This window comes from Lichtheimia ornata, assembly GCF_029851405.1.
Source record: "Lichtheimia ornata isolate CBS 291.66 chromosome Unknown scaffold00023, whole genome shotgun sequence".
NCBI classification, from domain to species: domain Eukaryota; kingdom Fungi; phylum Mucoromycota; class Mucoromycetes; order Mucorales; family Lichtheimiaceae; genus Lichtheimia; species Lichtheimia ornata.
In genome coordinates, this window is record NW_026695343.1 from 95,540 (window position 1) to 114,156 (window position 18,617).

General features: G+C 44.1%; 5 protein-coding genes across 5 annotated transcripts; 2 read left to right on the forward strand and 3 right to left on the reverse strand.

Moving 5' to 3' along the window:
• Positions 1-4,067: 4,067 nt before the first annotated feature.
• O0I10_005621 (uncharacterized protein) lies at positions 4,068-4,811 on the forward strand (the record flags this gene model as incomplete). Its single annotated transcript, XM_058485659.1, has 1 exon — positions 4,068-4,811. The coding sequence occupies one exon, from the start codon at positions 4,068-4,070 to the stop codon at positions 4,809-4,811; it is 744 nt and encodes a 247-aa protein (XP_058343494.1).
• Positions 4,812-4,988: 177 nt separating this feature from the next.
• Positions 4,989-6,755, reverse strand: O0I10_005622 (uncharacterized protein; the record flags this gene model as incomplete). The annotated part of the gene is made up of 10 exons (XM_058485660.1): positions 4,989-5,010; positions 5,071-5,335; positions 5,397-5,493; positions 5,554-5,649; positions 5,714-5,831; positions 5,902-6,039; positions 6,105-6,186; positions 6,265-6,393; positions 6,490-6,586; positions 6,720-6,755. The coding sequence occupies 10 exons, from the start codon at positions 6,753-6,755 to the stop codon at positions 4,989-4,991; spliced, it is 1,080 nt and encodes a 359-aa protein (XP_058343495.1).
• Positions 6,756-7,792: 1,037 nt separating this feature from the next.
• Positions 7,793-9,961, forward strand: O0I10_005623 (uncharacterized protein; the record flags this gene model as incomplete). The annotated part of the gene is made up of 5 exons (XM_058485661.1): positions 7,793-7,835; positions 7,885-8,023; positions 8,089-8,756; positions 8,815-8,907; positions 8,961-9,961. The coding sequence occupies 5 exons, from the start codon at positions 7,793-7,795 to the stop codon at positions 9,959-9,961; spliced, it is 1,944 nt and encodes a 647-aa protein (XP_058343496.1).
• A 131-nt stretch (positions 9,962-10,092) lies between these two features.
• O0I10_005624 (uncharacterized protein) lies at positions 10,093-16,431 on the reverse strand (the record flags this gene model as incomplete). The annotated part of the gene is made up of 13 exons (XM_058485662.1): positions 10,093-10,401; positions 10,464-10,609; positions 10,667-11,559; positions 11,622-11,996; positions 12,058-12,277; positions 12,338-12,765; positions 12,823-14,275; positions 14,340-14,730; positions 14,794-14,862; positions 14,920-14,991; positions 15,049-15,123; positions 15,178-15,237; positions 15,307-16,431. The coding sequence occupies 13 exons, from the start codon at positions 16,429-16,431 to the stop codon at positions 10,093-10,095; spliced, it is 5,616 nt and encodes a 1,871-aa protein (XP_058343497.1).
• A 743-nt stretch (positions 16,432-17,174) lies between these two features.
• Positions 17,175-18,306, reverse strand: O0I10_005625 (uncharacterized protein; the record flags this gene model as incomplete). The annotated part of the gene is made up of 2 exons (XM_058485663.1): positions 17,175-17,383; positions 17,436-18,306. The coding sequence occupies 2 exons, from the start codon at positions 18,304-18,306 to the stop codon at positions 17,175-17,177; spliced, it is 1,080 nt and encodes a 359-aa protein (XP_058343498.1).
• Between the last annotated feature and the right edge of the window lie 311 nt (positions 18,307-18,617).

Below are 18,617 nucleotides of genomic sequence, written 5' to 3' on the forward strand. Positions count from 1 at the left end.
AATTTACTTCGTTCAGTTACGTATTGCTTCATGCATGGTCCCTGAAGTCCAAACTTTTTAACCCAGTTACACAAACGTCCTTCTGCATCTTTGGCTCTATCAGGCCTAGCTATTTGGCATTGAACAAAGACCACTTCTCATATAGCATCACGCTTACAAACATAAAGGTGTCTGTATCTCCGAACTTTACAATCAAACGTGGGGTCTTTGATAGAACAGTGTGCTCGGCTTGGCCAACTGCACCTTGCGTGAAAGTTTCACGATCAACCTTGCCAATCCCCAGATTACAGTAATGCTTTACCAGCCAAACTGGATCTGGGGGTCGACCTCTTCGACGACGACGAGCAAAAAAAATATTTTTGGGCTGTTTGCGACATTGAACGTGAAACTTTCACACAAGGTGCTGTTGGCCAAGCCGAGCCTATTGCTCTAATAAAAACCACACGTTTGATTGTAAAGTTTGGAGATACAGGCACGTTTATGTTTGTAAGCGTGATGCTGTATGAGGGGAGGTCTTTGTTCGACAATCTAGCTGGACCCTGGCAGAGCAAGATACAGAGAACCTCTTCGGTAACTCGAAACACGTTTGCATGAATGAAAGGGTCAATGTATAATTACTTTATGGATCATCTAGAACAAGCATGTGTGCTAGCTATAACGAGCCACTTTTATCCAATCATCATTGTTGCGAGATCCACTTCATGGGAACGTGCCCCTGCTCTAGACATTCATTTCCATGATTAAAGTAGGTTGATCCGAGCTGATTTGACTGAGCTACGGTCAAAGAGAGATTACATCACTCTGGACATAAAGCACGCTCGATGTAGCTCAACCGATGTAATCTTGTGTGAGCGTAACTCAACCAAATCAGCTCGGATCAACCTACTTTAATCTGGAAATGAATGTCTGGCGCAGGAAACATCGTCCACCTACGATAGAATGCACAAAAGTTGGGAATGCACAAAAGTGGCTATTAGCTGCCAATGTATGACGTAAAAGTGAGGGTTGCGTACCGTTCATGCATTATTCACAAAGTCTGACTTTTTAGCTGAGTTACCCAAAGGGTCTTCTGCATCGCTGGCTCTCGAAGTCTAACTACTTGGCAATGAACAAAGACGACAGCTCATATAGCACCACGCTTACAAACATAAAGGTGCCTGTATCTCCAAACTTTACAATCAAACGTGGGGTTTTTATTAGAGCAATGGGCTCGGCCTTGTGCTTCACCTTGTATGAAAGTTTTGCGTTCATCGTGGCCAATCCCAGATTTCGCAATGTCGCTACCAGCCAAACTGGATCCGGGGCTCAACCTCTTTCGACGACGACCAAAAAAATATTTTTTGGGCTGTTTGCGACATTGAACGCGAAACTTTCACCACAACGCCTTGTTGGCCAAGCCGGGCCGGCCTAATAAAACCCATTTCATTGTAAAGTTTGGAGACTTCTGAGCACGTTTATGTTTACATAACTTTGTAAGCGTGATGGAGTTGCTTTTCCTAATGGATGGTGTCGGCTGCATGAACAGAAAGATGAAGTGCTGCTGAGTGTAATGGCACGTGGTAGTTACACACGAGCGTCCTTGACAGATTGTTGCACAAATGGATCATGATCATGTTTGCCTTGAGGAAGGTAAGTAAGTATACAACATCCAATAGTGAAGGTGTGTCAAGATTTGTGTATGGCAATAATGGTGGCTCCATATCGCATTTGGATTCTGTGGAGTGTCGAGCTGCATAAAAGGTGATGCGCACGGACCATGCTTGATGCCTTCACAGCCCGGTTAGAAAGTTACGAGGGGCATGTACAATGAAATAAAACAGATACTAGTGTATGTATATGTGTTTGATCGGTAATGTAGAATTCACGTCGCCTCAAGCAGAGATCAAACCACTCATTATTCATGATGCATTCGTTGGATGGGCAGTGCTATTACTTGAGAGCCACATACATAAATGCTTGGATCAACAACAATACCAGCAGTACACGATGATGATGTATATTAACGATGCTTTTATTCCTGAATACCCTATACTTTTACTACAACCATATTCATCATAGCCATACAAGAGCAACACGTTATGACTTTGGGGCAAGTGATGTTGTGTGGAAGCTCCCGACTCAAGCCGCAAAAATCAAAGTCTGGCGCCTTAGCCATTATGAGGTCGGGGGTCCATGGAGACGCCTCAATTTTAAGTTCAGCAGCGTCGCGACCAGAAACAAATTGCTGCGGACCACTTGGCAACCTCCACCTTTTTCTTCTCAACTCACTCGATCGACTCGCATGGCGTGCGTGCTTTTCCTACTATCACGATGTTTTGGCCAAAGTAAGTTGTTTCTATCTTTTCGTTGTGTTGCTTGTAGTACTCACCGTGCCTTGTTTGCAGCGACTTGGGGGACCTAATGGTGTGCATTGGAAACTCTTTGCCGCCCCTCACCAGCCCGGTTTCCACACAAGGCTTCCATGAATCCCAGCAGATCTTGATAAGGAGGTAGCGAGGATGTTGGCCATTCCTCGTAAACTGGCTGCCCACTACGTGTCGGCGTGTTGTATGGGCGTTTGGCCGAGGACGAAATGCAGACCGGTAGCAGTGTCCAGGGTGCACTAATAAAAGACCGCTATCCAAAGATACCAACAAGTGGCTCTTGTTTGGGTAATGCCAAAGGATTCATTGGAAGGAAACTAGGAGGGAAGATAAGTATTCTTTCACCTATTTGCTCTCGCTCACCAAAAACATGCTACACTTTTCTATCTCAACAAAGACACAAGCATGGTTTCTTCCAAACGAGGTTTTGGCGCGTCAAGTCCCGGCACCTTAAAGTGGCATGTACAAGCGGCCTCGTCGACCTGGAATTGGTGCCTACAGGTAGAGGTTGGGGATGGTTGAGTAGCGACCTTCTCGTTGGTCATCCCTGTGAGTACTTTAGCCTTGGCTTTAGGAAACCAACAGCTGCTTGTTTATTATAGTATTGTAATCATTAAACCATGTTCTTTGATTGATTAAACATCCTTGTCTTTGCATGTCTGATAACGCACTACCAAATAACATTTGGCTGATCTTGTATGTACGTAAATTGAAAATAAAAACTCACGATCCAAGTGATGTTGTTATGGTGTGCTCATCTATCAATGTTGTCGTGGTATGTGTGTATCGATGCCATCATTACCAAGTCTCATTCCATGCATTGTTGTATATGTAACCAAGTCTCTACATTTATCCTGCAACTAAGACACAATGCTGTTGAAATCATCCAAGTGGAACAGCTGCCCATGTCAATCATTAGGTTACTGTAGTAGCCTTTGCGAGATGCATCATCATTGCGCTTGATCCAGATGAAAAATAGAGTACTTATCTTTATTACAAGACCGATCACAGAGCCACTTTTATTATCCCATCATCTAAGCTATAATCCACAAGCAACAGTAAGAAGGGAATAGGCTACATAGATAATTGCAAGTATCCGAATAACGATGCTTCTTGCTACCTTGCCATGGTCGTCTTCATCTATCATAGTCGCCGTAGTCATGACTGCCATCCAAGGCACACATAGAAAAAGGAATCTGTCAAGCAACGTCACCTTGCCATGAGAAGGGTAAACCACGCTTGTTTGTGTCCTTGTCGTTACACCGATGTCATTGTCGTCTCCATAAAAAAAGAGAACAACTCTGCAGGAATCACATAACCAAATCACCATGGATGCCATCACCTTCATTGTATCCACAGACCTTCGTTTTTCTCATTCATTCTCTCCAACAAAGAAGGAAGATCCCTTATTATTACATAAAAAAGGTAAAAGAGAGGAAGAGAAAGGGTCTAATTGATTCATTGTGTTTTGAACAAAGACTGTATTCGATTGTATAGCGCACCTCCTTTGTGATTAGATGTTGTCGATACGCCGTACATAACACACCTCCCTTTTTTGTGATTTAAATCCTGTAAGATCGATATACGGCGGAAGATCATTGTAGCCATGGCAATTTTGAGCGAGTGGTGTGTGAATCTCCCCTTGGATTTTCATGCTGGGTTGACAGCCAAAAATATTCTTACATTGTCCTTTCTTTCTTTACCATGTTGATCCACCCCGATCGAGCTCGTTTGCAAGAGAGCAATTCCCGATTCCAGCGCAACAACAAACGCAAGTTCAATGATGACGATGGTGCTGTTGTAGCAGAGCCAAAGAAACCCAAGATCGATCTACCAGAGAATCTCAAGGCGCATATTGTCTTTGTTACCGGTATCAAGGCAACCGTAACCGAGACGGCGCTACGTACCCATTTTGGTGGTTGTGGCAACATTCAGCGAGTAAAACTGACGCCACGCTATGCCCATATTGAATTTGACAACAAATCGGCTGTTGAGGCAGCACTCAAGATGGATGGTATCCCGTTGGTGGAAGGCGAAGGCAAACTCAAAGTCAAACTTGCCAAAGAAAGTGTTGCCAATGGACAATCGGAAGTGGTGTTCTTTACTGGTTTTGATACCATGCTTGAAATCGCAGACATTGAAAAGGCAGTGCACAAAAAGTTCAGCAAATATGGCACCATCGTGGGTGATATCCGGATACCTCTCAGTCACAATAAAAAGAGTCTCAAGCGACCCAAAGGCGTAGGCTATGTCAAGATGTCCTCCGTGGATGAAGCCAAAAAGGTTATCAAGAAGCTCTCTGGCAAAGAAGTCGCCGGTGGTGTCTTGCGTTTGGATTACAGTGAGGACATGTCAACAAAGCCAAAGAAGGAAAAGAAAAAGAAGAATAACAACAAAAAGAAGCCATCAACAGAGGAGGATAATAGCAATGTAAAAGACACATCATAATATTGAAAATAAATGTGTGTGTACAAAGAAAGGAATCAATAGTAGTTGGTGGTGGGATGGGCGAGAACACACTAAAGCTTGAATGATTGCACACAAAAAAAGACAACTCAATAATTAGCGAGGAGATAAGATCAAAAAGGAAGAATAGTATCGTGTGTTGGGGTAGTTTTAGCTACGTTAACCAAAAGCAGGCACGGATCTAGTACATAGCGTGTGAGTCCCATTGTTGGATGAAGGTGTTAAATGGATGTATACTTACTGGTTGGATTGAGCAGGGCTTCCCATAGCTGGGCTCACAGCAACAGGGGGGCTATTGGGGAGAGTGTCTTGGGATGTGGCAGCAGCTGAAGGCTGGGATGCTGTGCTTGCACTCGATGGATTGGTCGATTCTTTGATAGCCAAAAGTTGTTTGGCACGGAATGCTTCATAATGAATTTGGGCTGTGGTTTCAATCAAATCTTGTAGATGTGTACGTGTCAAAAAGTTGCGCAAGTAAATGAATTCACAGTGCTCTTCATTCTCCACTATAGATGTCCATCATTAGTATCCGTATCATCCATCATCACCATAAAACACCCTTCTTACCGTTAATGACACCATATCGATTCTTGCGACCTCGCACAGCTTTGCCATCAATGGTTACATTGCGCTCTGAGCCAACGATGGCAAAAGGCAGCAGCTCCTATATATTAGAGACCAATTAGAATCAACCTACCAGCGATGATGCATCATTTACACGTACACGAATACTTTCATTGAGAGCTTGTTCTTGCTCATCATCCTCGTCGCTCTCATAAGGGTACAACTTGATGTTGTGGAACACCAACTCAGCCTTGATCTGTGCGGGTGTAATTTATGCATTAGAATTATGGCGGAGGCCAATCATTCATTCGTTACGTTACCCTTTGCTTGAAAGCGTGGCGTTCTTCAATCGTCAACGAATCTGACTTGGCAATGACAGGCACAACATTGACAACCTCGGACAGTTTCTTGAGCACAACAATGTCAATGGGCTTCAAGCTACAATGACCAACGACGTTAAAAGAGGTGCTGCTGCTGTTGCTACCCAATGGTGTCAACGATGACTTACGCATGACCTGTGGGGCTGATAAAGAAGAGACAACAATGCACACGACTATCTTGGATATAGCGATCACGAGTAGCGGTTAATTCCTTTCGCAAATAAGCCGAATGTTGATCCTTGATGTATTTGATAATGGGTTCCCAGCTGCAACCATATACACGCACGCCATCAGCATCACATCATGATACGATCATTATCGCCCTTATTACCAGTTCTCGTTGTTCACCTGATCTCCGTAACCAGGGGTATCCACAATGTTGAGTCTCAGACGCACTCCGTTCTCCTCAATCACTGGGAATCGTGATGATAATTAGATATACAACAACAACAACAACAACAGTAGTTGGATTAGCCTTGATATACACTCACAATGGGACACCGTTTGAATCTCTGTTGTCTGTCGTGGTGGTTCTTCAGTAGCCAAGCGTGCCTTGCTTTCAATCAAATGTGATGCAAAGATGGTGTTCACGAGCGTTGATTTGCCTAGACCGGATTGCCCTACACTAATGTCAGCATAAGACGATACCAAACGGCGATATGGATCTACACCCCACAAGGAGGAGGAGGAAGAAGCATAGCTAATATCCAACTTACCAACTACCATGACATTAAAGTGGAAACCACGTTTCAACAATTTCTTTTCAATTTGCTGTGTGATGGTGTCAAAGCCGACATATCCTTCCAACGAGACCTGGTTGATGATGATATGGAGTGATTGCCAAGGGTAGTATGGTGGTGGGAAAAAGAAAGAGATCGTAGCATGAGTTTGGATGTGGTTGTTTTTTTCTCCGTGGGTCTATGTGTTATAGAAAAAGAAAACTCACCGCAGCAGGTTCAGTGATAAGTGATGAAGATGACATTTATCGTTCAAGAATAAAGGGTAGGAAAGAGGAATAAGAAAACAGGCCAAGGAAAAGGAACATAAAAAAGGGACGCCAGAAAAGAAAAAATAAAGGGCTACTGGATGCGGGGTTGTGTTGGGGGGAAAGAGCAAAAAGCAAGGATGCAACAGGGATTTTCCCTTTTGCTGCTGCTGCTGCTGCTAATATTGCTGTTGGAATGTTATCCAGCACTGCACTACTATTCATGACATGCTTTATTTACCTGGCCATTTATGAAAAATCATCCTCTGGTGCTGGAGAAAGCATCATCCCAACCCTTTATAACTTTGAATAGCAGTACAGCGCTTATACAGGTGCCTGGGACACGCCTTTGATCACTCCGTTTCACCCCCCTTCTTTATTATACACACCTCCTTGATATTCCTAGGAAGCAATCTTGCTGATGGCAAACGTACATACATAATCATACGTGTATGCCACACCACACATTATTACTATTGTTGTTGTACAGAGAGCTTGGACTAAATCATAATCCGCTCTCCATACCATTACCCTTAACGTCGCATTTTGGTTTTGCTAGTGCACAGACTACTCATTGTATACGGCCTTGCCAGCTATCATGAATGTCTTTATGTTGTTGTTTTCATGGTACCTGGAATACCATTTCGTGTAACATGAGAATCAAGCAGCCTGTTAATAGCATGATCCACATTGCAATGAACATGTTCATAAAAGCATAGTATGCTGTGAACGTGCGTTTATATATGTGTGTGTGTGTTACTATGCAATGTTTACACACGATTTCGGGTGGTGGTGTCATGCATCGGGTGTCTCCGTTCAAAACAGCCGACAAGATCCCAAAATGGAAATGTTTTCATCGTCGAGGTATATGGGTTTTTGGCTCGAACTACTGTTTTTGTTTTTCTTTCTTTCCTCCCTTGATTATTTTTCAATGCGTACAAGGCCACGAACACAAAGCACTCGAAGCCAGGGTACTCATAAACACATTACTCGTAGAAATCGCAAAGTAATCCACTCATCATGCCTATGCAGAGATGCTTCAGGAACTTTTTGCCGAGATTAATGATTACCTTGGAGGTATGCTTCATCATTAAAAGAGAGGGCAGACTACTAAATAGGTGAGTAGATAGCCCAAAACCAACTCAAACGGGAAATGTGCCTTCATCCACCATCACCACCAACGAGTACCCCATCGACAATAATGACGCACCACCCATCTTGTTGGAGTCAGATGACGAAGGCGAAAAACATGAAATTGAAGCCAGGTACGCATTTATTTTCTCATTGTGCTTTTCATTTATCCCCATCATTAAGAATTGAGACAAACTAGAACACCACAAAGCGCATCGTACGATGATTATGATGTGTGTCCCGTCACCGAAGATAGACCTTCTGTTTGTATATGCTACAAGTGCAATCGTGCACGGCGTCGTGAAAACAACACGCCACTCTACGACCAAATGGAGCTCCCCAAAGAACGTGTCACACCTACACGATCACAGAGTACTATTATTGATAGTAGGAACGGAACGAGCTATGGTGGTATCAGCTTTGGATGCATTGCCGACCGAGTCAAGCAAACATTTGGCAGCAGCACGGATCACAAGAGTGGTAGTACAAGTACTAAAAATGATAAGCCTGCACGACGATGGATATCTCGACCCAAGAGTTTACCTTCTTTAAAGTCGACGTTTGGAATGACTGAAGGGGGGAAATCTTCTCCTCAAGCTGATATCGTCATGGCAACATCCTCATCAACCGGTTACAAGCAACAACCATCGTCTTCTTTTCACTATCAACAACAACAACAATATGAGGTGCCAGCTGAAGACCCGTATCAAGAACAACCAGCACATGCCGTTATGGCTTCAACCGGTTTACATGAACAGCAACTGCCCTTTTTGACACCATCAGCTCGTACCGGTAATGAGCATGTAGCGCTTCGAATGGCCGAATCAAGAAGTATTCCCAGCCGACAAGATCGCATGATGGCTTACAGTATGTGAGATTTTTCTTTATACAGAATCCCTATTACTCATTTTTGATTTAAAAACAGCCAATGCGTATCATGATTGTATCATGGCACGTACCAACATAATCCCATGGTTGACCAAACAATATAGTAAAGGCCCTCCCGATGCCATGTTTGGTAAGTAATGTATATACATTGTAAAATGGAACATGTTCTGAGATTGCATAAAGAATACACACCCAAACCACGCAAAGTGGGCAAGTCGATTCTATCCATCTTTAAAAGGTGTGCAGAAAAGCAGCAGCAGCAACAGCAGCATAAACAACAACAACAGCATATGCAACCTATATCGACCTATATTGTTAGCACAAATACACCATCGCCGTTGCCATCTCAACAACAACAACAGCCGTCGTCAAGTGACCCAGGTCTTGCTTACAGTAGTAGCAGTAGTAGCAGCAATGATACCACGCCCATCAGTGTCTTGGGAAGCACCAACACCAACAACAACAACAATAGCCATATCAGTACCAGCAGTGGTAGTAGCATCAGTATCCATCATGAGACAACGCCTTCACCTTCTTCATACGGCAACCAAATGATCATGGATGATCCTTGTTCCTCGTCTCCTTCCCTCATGTTGGCTCCTTCATCATCGACAGGCCATACGAAACAAAAACAACCTGTATCGATATTGAAGAAGACACGTTCATCCACCTCATTACCACCACCTCAATCCATGGAACAAGATTATCCACCACGAAGTCGACTTTTACGTGCAAGACGCCATTGTAGCATGTATGCTCCTCCTCATCCTCCACCCCTCCCACCCCACTTGATGGATGATTTGTATGATCAAGATGATTATTATGATGGATTGGATGATGATGATGATGATGACGAGTACTATTATCGTGGGTATAGTCGACAATCACTGCCTCCACCTCCACCAGTGGCCGCCATGAAGTATGAAGAGGATGGTCCCTACTATGATGATAGCATGGATGAAGAAGATGAAGAAGAGGCATACTATGATGATGTGGATGATCCATACTATTACAACAACAACAGCAGCAGCAGCAGACGACGCATGTTGTCCCGTGCAAGACCCCCTCCATTGACACGCATGTTACCACCTCCACCACAACCACCCATGATGCGAAGAAGAAGGAGTTTATATATGGATGAGCCACGACGACGTTTACGATCCACAAGACGCGTCTATTGTTGAAGACCTTGTATAAAGTTACTTTAGGATAATGATGCCATGCATCTATTTTTATTATATATATATATAAACGATCTAGTGGTGATAAAACAGAGAGAGAAAACAAATCCATTCATCCATTCATATAACATCAACTAATTCCCTGGTTGGTTAAAGACATCAACATAGCGAGAACGCATAGGTTTTTTCCTGCCACCAGCTCGTCGTGCACCCGTCGATGATGGAGGAGGTGGAGGGGATGTAGCTGAACGAGGAGGTGGAGGACCACCACCAGCACTAGCAGGACCACCTGGTGGACCACTCATAGTAGACAAGGCAGGACTTGCGGATGCTGCTGGTGGAGGAGGAGGAGGCGTTGAAGTAGCAGAAGGTGGTGCTGGTGTACTTGGCTTTGAAGCTTTTGGAGGTGGCGGAAGAGCAGGTGCTGGTGCAGGAGAAGGTGCCTAAAAAACACAAACATTTAATATCGCTGGTACGTTCACAATATATTAATTTCACTACTTACTGCTTTGTTGACCCAGCGTTTTTCCTTTTCATCATAGTAAAACGTATTTTGTTCACCCAAGTTGGCCTTGACAGCTTTCTTTTCCTCCGATGGCGTAGAGCTACGTGAAAAGAGAGAAAATATTCTCCATCCACCCTTTCCTTCATCTTTGAAAATACACTTAAGGCCTCGTGTTCTCTCTTTCTCTCTTCAAGTCAACCTACCTTTCTTATCTTGCTCATTTTCTTGCGATGCTTCTTGAGTCTTTTCAGGTGCTTCAGGACCATCGTTCTCATTGCCAGCGGGTGGTGATGAGGGTGTTGCTGATCGACTCTTTTTCAAAGCCGAATTACCAAAACCAAGATCATCATCCTCTTCATCGTTCTGATAACTGGGAGTGGCTGCAGAATAATCATTGGATGGAGGTTCATAGCTGGGTACTGCTTCTTGCTCTGATGGTGATGGTTCATAAGACGATTGATGTCGTTGATCATACCATCCATTTTGATCTGCTGCTGCTGCTGCTGCTGGAGTAGCACCATATTGTTGTTGTTGCGTATCATACATGGAAGGTGAATATTGTGGCGTGGAACCGACTTGACCAAAAGGTGACATGGCAGCATTCGTAGGAGGTGCACCATATCCATAAGCACCATATCCACCATAACCAGGTTGTTGCATTGCATTCTCCTCTTGCTGTGGTACTTGTTGATCTGGTTGCTGCTGTTGTTGGATATCAGAAGGAGCAGGATACTGAGAAATGGGTGTAAAACCATGTCCAAAAGGACCAGCTCGTGCACCAGGCGATGAGGATCGACGACTATAACCTTCGGATGGCATAGTCGCAGTAGGTGTAGCAGCTCTTCGAATGCCTTCGTGGCCCACGCTTGTTCTTCCATTTCTGAAATCAAAAGCAGAGGCACTTCTTGCTGGTGGTCCATCCATAACAGCATCATAGGGTCTTGCCATGATCTCTGTGGACTTCCTTGCTGGTGGTTCTTCAGCTGGAATATCCTCTCCACTCACAAACTTGTTGAATTTGCCTTCCAATGAACCCCATAATGAATCCAACGAATTCTTGGATAACTTGTTCTTGAGCCATGATCCAGTATCACCACTAATAAATAGATCACATGAGTCAATAAACAACCCTTTTCATCCCATATCGTATATACGTACCCAAGACTGTGTCCACTAGCGACCTCGCAAACCTCATTAAACTCACGAATGCTTTCCAACAATTGCCGATGAAGGTATGGGCTACCCTTGGTATATCCTTTGACAGCACTTGCAATCGACTCACAATAGCGTTGCGCCAAGTTGAGCAATCCAAGATCCGCTAACCACCAAGCGTGCATAAGTTTGTAGCCTTGCAGGAATGGCAGAGAGACAGCGCCATTTTGTTTGGTGGAAAGAGCAAATTCAAATAACTCGGTCAAGAAATAAGCATCGATATCGTGAGAAGCATTAGGACCATCAGCACCCAATAAGGTCATTCGTACGTGAGGAGTATCCAAACCGGAATGAATGGATGACTGAGGAGATACGAGATAACTATAATCCTTTCATGTAAGTGACAACATGCCTCACATGACCCCCTTTTCCCCAACTGTACCAAATATGTGCAGCATCAAGCCATCCATGGTTACGGAGAACATCACCCAAAGCAGTGATCGCTTCAGTATCCCGAGGTGTCCGATTGGCAAGGATAAGAGCCAATGTAATTCGCCATTCATGTAATTGCTCGTCATTGCCACGTTGTTGAGCGGGCTGTGATGATGCGAAAGGTGTATTCATGAGATGACCAGGGGAGCTAGCTTGCATGAATTCAGATACTACAACATCAAAAAGTCAATATATATATATAATCGATCCATACACGCATGATCTCATACCTGATGCAACCCCCGATCCAGCAAAGAGTGAGTACAATACACGTAGCGACTGCTTATCCCCTCGTACATTGAATCGATCTTGTCGTGGCATGTTCACAGCGGATGCTGATAAATCACGTTCCACAAAGCTTGTCACCACCTTTTTCCATAATTCCTTATCCACACAGCTACTGAGAATCAACGCATGGGCCCAAAGATCTTCTTGCATGGCGTATTCCACAGCTCCAGCACGATCGCCCTTGATCAACAATGTTTCCAACTTGTTAAGCACCTTTTTGGATCGTTCAGCATTCTCAGCATCATCATCACCATGAGTGGCTTCATTGGATTGAGCGTAGGCAGGGACACTGAAATCCCCTTGGTCATCATTGTTCGCATCCAGATCAGTGGGTTGTAAAAGCGCACGAGTTGCTTCATCGAGTTTTCCACTAAGTAGGTACATGTTTTAGCTACCATCCATCCATACATACTATACATCAACTTACCCATCGTTAAAAGTACCCTCTTGTTCCAACAAGGTGCGAACCAAACGCCATAACAAGACCCGACATTCGGCTTGATTGTATTCCAATGGCTGATCGGGGGATGGTAATAATGCTGTCAAATCAGCAATGCGCTTATCCATATATGCCAATGCATCCTTCTTTTTGTTCTTGGTGCTCGATTTGCTATCCATCAAAACAGGACCCACGAAATCCGAAAGACTACGCAACATGGGATCTTGATCACCAAGAACATCCTTGAGTTGCCTAACTTGGATAGCACTTGGCATGGTCTTGGTAATGGGTGCACCCGCATCGTACCCAGTAGTAAAACGCTGCACCGTTTGTGGAAACATGACACAAAGTTTACCACCAAAGCCAAAGCTAACAAGTGGACATCCTCGAGCTCTGTTCAAAGGATCAGGTGGCAATTGTTGTTGCTGTTGTTGTGCATACATGTCGGTTGCTGCTGCTGGAATTGCTTCATTTTGGTAATACTCGGTGCTTGTTTCACCCACCATCAAAGTAGCAGGTTGCTCAGCACCATATGGTTGTTGTTCAGGATAATACATATCCGATGGTGGCTGTTGTTGTTGTTGTTGCTGTTGAAGGGTAGTAGTACCAGGTGGGCCATACATTGCTGCTGCTGAGGATGGATCATAAGAGGATGCTGATGATGATGGTGGTACATGTTCATTAAGTGGAGGAGGATGAGCAGCAGCAACTGAAGATGTAACACTGCCAGCAGCAGGTGTCGTAGCACGAGAAATGGATGTCAAGGGACGACCACATTCGCAACAAAACTTGGCCTTGGCCTTGTTTTCACCCTCACAATTAGGGTCAGGGCAAGGAAGGAATTGTTCCAGCTGGGGCGACGCCAATCGATTCAACATGCTTCCAGCAGAATACACTGTACTTGTACGTTCCATCGATACACGTCCACCTTGCTCCATGGATGAACGTTGTTGCAACATGGGTTCTCTTGAAGGATAAGCATCATCGGGTTTGGCAGTCGCTCCTTGATACAAATTAGGAACAACTTGTTCTCCTTGGATCTCTTGCAATTCAGTACTCGATTTGGGAGACATGGTCTGCTGCTGCTGTTGTTGATGCAATGGCACACCCGTATCAAATTGAGCTTCTTGTTCTTGTTGTGATGATTGAACTTCTGAAGCACCCATTTGCTCATAGGTTGCTGGCTCAGTTGTCGGATACTGGTATTGTGCTTGTTCTTGATAATAAACGCCATCCACTTGATTGTATTGTTGTTGATCATAGGTGTATTGCTCAACTGGAACAGTTGCATCTTCTTGGGTCGATGGCTGATACGCTTGTTGATCAAAGACCGCTGCATCAGGTACATGGGCTTCATGAGGTGGTGGATGACTTTGAAGATCGTATGCAGTCTCTTGTTCCATTGGGTTGAGGATAGCAGCATTTCCATTCACTGATTGTTCTATTGACAACATTCTTGATTAGAACACCATCCTACTTTGACCCTTCCCTAATTCATTTTTTACCTTGGCCCGCTTCCATTTGTGGTTGATCCTCTTTTTGAGCAAGCACATCATGTTGTGTCTGGGTATTGTGTTGATCACCTTCAATCTCAACATTTTGTGGTGGCTGCTGCTCAGCAGGTTGCTGTTGTTGCATTGGTGGTGGTGGTGCAGATACATGTCCTAATGAAGGATCACTAGAACCATAATTGAACTGTTCACCAACTTCTGGTTGTTGCTGTTGTTGCTGCTGCTGCTGTTGAGGAGGTGGTGGTAACGATGAAGACTCAGCTTCCATAGAAGGTTGACCAGGACCATAATTGAATTGTTCAGTTGCAGCTGGAGGTCCTTGTTGAACTTCAGGGACTTGTTGAGGAGGAGGAGCATAAGCAAAATCGGATGTCGTCTGCTGTTGCTGATGCAAAGATATCGATCAGATCCCATCCATACACATCCTTCATCCAATGCATTGATTTACCTGATCCTGCTGCTGTTGTTGTTGAGGAGGAGGAGGAGCATAAGCAAAATCCGATGTCGGCTGCTGCTGCTAAGATATCGATCAGATCCCATCCATACACATCCTTCATCCAACACATTGATTTACCTGATCCTGATCCTGCTGCTGTTGTTGAGGAGGAGGATAAGCATAATCGGACGTAGCCTGCTGTTGCTGATGCTAGGATATTGATCAGATCCCATCCATACACATCCTTCATCCAACCCATTGATTTACCTGATCCTGCTGCTGTTGTTGTTGTTGAGGAGGAGGAGCATAAGCATAATCAGATGTCGGCTGTTGTTGTTGATACTTGGATACGAATCAGCCTTTGATAGATTCACATCATCCCAATATCGACTTTACCTGATCCTGTTGTTGTTGATGTTGTTGCTGTGGAGGAGCATAAGCGTACTCAGATGTTGGCTGATTTTGATGCTTGGATATTGATCAATCTCCCATATACTTTCATCCAATGCCAATCACCGATTTTACCTGTTCCTGTTGCTGAGATTGATAAACAGCTTGCATATCTTGACCATTTTGCATGACACCAGGCTGCTGTTGTTGATCAGTCACTTGGTATTGTTGCTGGTCATAAACCTGCTGAGGATCATAAGCATATTGTGCCATGGCGTCATTGCTTGGTTGTTGTTGATACGCTGCCGATTGAGGGTCATACATGTATTGTTGCTCACTTTGTTGATCAACGTATTGATAATTCTGTGCGTATTGTTGAGGATCATAGCCGGAGTATCCCGTAGCAGCGTCATTGGGTTGTTGTTGATAGTTAGGTATCTGCTGGTAGGTGCTGGTCGTGCTATAAGCATCCTGCTGATACTGATAATTGGCATAAGCATCGTAAGCGTATCCTTGTTGTTGTTGTTGTTGTTGTTGATATTGGTTGTTATCCTGGGCATATCCGGCATATTGATCTTGAGGAGCATACTGCTGTTGTTGACTATACTGGTGCTCTTGTCCATATTGGTGAGGAGGGGCATATTGAGTATATTGTTGATCCTGAGCAGTATATTGATTATAGTGTTGATCTTGTTGTTGAGGAGTATACGACGCGTATTGTTGATCGGTTGCATTGTACTGATATGCTGCTCCTCCATTACCACCATTATCATACTGACCATTAAAAAAGGGGTCGCTTGTGGGCTGAGCTTGGGCAAAGAGCGAATCGGCAGCGGCAGCAGCAGCAGCTGGAGTGGGTTGTTGCGGCTGTGAAAATAACGTGTCGGCTCCTGACACGTTATTATTGCCACCACCACCACCACCAAATAATGCATCCATATTGGAATCATCGCCACCAAATAGAGTGCTTGCATCCCCTGCGATAGGCTTGTTGGTGTCGTCTACGTGTTGTTGTGCCTCTCCGGTGGTAGTAGTAGCAGTAGTAGTAGCAGGAGCAGCAGGAGCTTGAGCTTGCTTTGTATCGGTATTGGCATTGGCCGATTGTTGTGTTGTGGTTGCTGCATCGGGTTCAGAGGAATGTTCTCTTGCAGTCTGTGTAGTGTTGGAAGACAATGCTTGAAAGGGATCGCTCTGGTCGGCATTGTTGGCGAACAAATGAGCCCCATCGTTTACGGGCTTGGAGTCATCCTTGGTTGCCATAACTGAACGGGCACCCTAATGGATAAGTGCAGACTAGTATTCAACGTGCATTAGCCATTGTAGACAACCATGTCGAATAAAAGATTGGGCTGATGGCCGAGACTTACGCTATGTTGGGAAAGAAGAAGCGCCTGGTAGTGAAGAGCGGGCGGGAAACGTCTTAAAGTGAATCCGATTACCGACCGCCACCTACAATATGCGTCCACAAGCCAATCAAATCGCCTGAATGAGAACAGAGCCAATGACATTCTGCCCATCCACACGCTGCTCCCCTTCACAGTAAAGAATATCATGTGATATAGATAAATGCAATCTATCATATCTCCACGACCATCTCACACCACCAAGCACAATCATCATCACTGATATAAAGAGAAAGCAACATCTTTGGGCAAGAAACAAATTATCTTTCTACATTCACTGTTGGATTCTACAGAGAGGTTTCGAGTCTTTAAATAAGCTCGGACAGTAATAGAAAAAGATGATGAAGGACATAGAAAAAAGCATGCTGTTTTGGAAGAACTTAAATAAAAGGTGCTTTCGTATGATGAAAAAGTAGTGGGGTGAAATACTTGAGCATGGAAAAAAAGGAATAAGAGTTGAATAAGAGTAGAAAATGTGTGTACGTGAGTGCGTGTGTTGATTGAAGTGTGCTTGTTTGTAGAATTATGTGTGTGTGTGTGCGTGTGCGTGTGCGAATGTGTGATACGAAGAATGGATGAATGACGTACGTGAGAGATGCCTTATACGGTGCAAAAATTACTGCTAGGGAAATGATATGGATCAAGGGATAATGATGGTGATGTCGTAGAAGATGATTGCGTAGTAGTAGGAGCTGATTTCTTTTCCTTTTTAATGCTTGCATGATTATGTCGGTGGATGCGTATATGTTGATTCAAGTTATCGGATCGTGAAAACCTCTTGTGGCAGTTTTGATATGGACATTCAAATGCTATCAACGTAACGTAAGTATCATCTTTTTGTGTTTGCTGATATCCGCTTACGTTTTTCTAGTGTGTGAATGGAACGAGTATGGCGTTTCAAGTGCTCAGAGCGCTTGAAGACTTTACCACAGCCTTCTGTTTGACATACAAACATGCGTTCACCTTGAGTAGGTACACTGGATACGCGTCGCCCACGTGAACGTGGTTGTGTTGTTGTTGCTGTTGCTGGTGGAGAAATACTCTTTTTGCCATTGTTGTTATTAGTGGGAGCAGCGATCGCATAATTGTTTGAGGTATGTTGTTGCTGCTGGGATGTATGTTCCACATGTTTAAAGGGTAGTGTCAATGGCATCAAAGGAGGGGGAGCTGAGGATGAGGAATAAAGTGACTCTTGTTGCTGCTGCTGCTGCTGATGCATTGCAGCTGTTGTTGTATCTTCTGCACCGTATTCATCCAAAACGTATGGGCCAAACGATTCATGCGACATGTATGTGTTTCCATATGGACCAACAAACGACGTATTACATTCCTGTGGTTGTGTTGATTGTTGTTGTTGCTGCTGCTGTTGTTGAAAGTATAATGGATGCATGATTGGAGTAATAGGAGAAAAGGGTGCCTCGAGAATGTTACTACCAGAGGCGGATGATGGAATGGCTGCGCAAGTGGTCATGGTTGCTGCAATAGGTGCAATAGAACAAGTTTCGGCCATTGTGGTAGTATGTTGGGTAGCACTTGCAACACCAGTGGTGGTAGTAGTAGTAGAGCCATCACCACCATCGTAGCTGAGAAGTGATGAAAAGTCATTGTCGTAAGACGACGAGGTGAAATTTGCTTGAGAGCACAGCAAATCCGTATAGCTTAGCACGCCTTGCTGTTGTTGTTGTTGTTGCTGCTGCAGTACATGGCCAGGATGAATATTGACGGTAGTCATGTCAAACAAGAAAATTTAGTAAAATGAAGTTTGCAAGTGAAGCAAAAAAAAAGTGAGAGACGATGCTCCGTGTGTAAAAAGAAGGATCGAAAAACAAAAGCGAATACGACTATGCGTTGAAATAAAGGTTTGTTGATCGGGGAAGGTGTACCGGAGCAGCATCCCTCTCTCTCTACAACCTCTCTCATTATTATCATCAACGAACAAGCACGAGTAGGAGTAGTGAACATGTGGAGGACCATCAGGAGAAAGCGTATGTTGATCGATGACCAGAAGCACAATCCAAAGTAATAATCGATGGAGTAGTAATT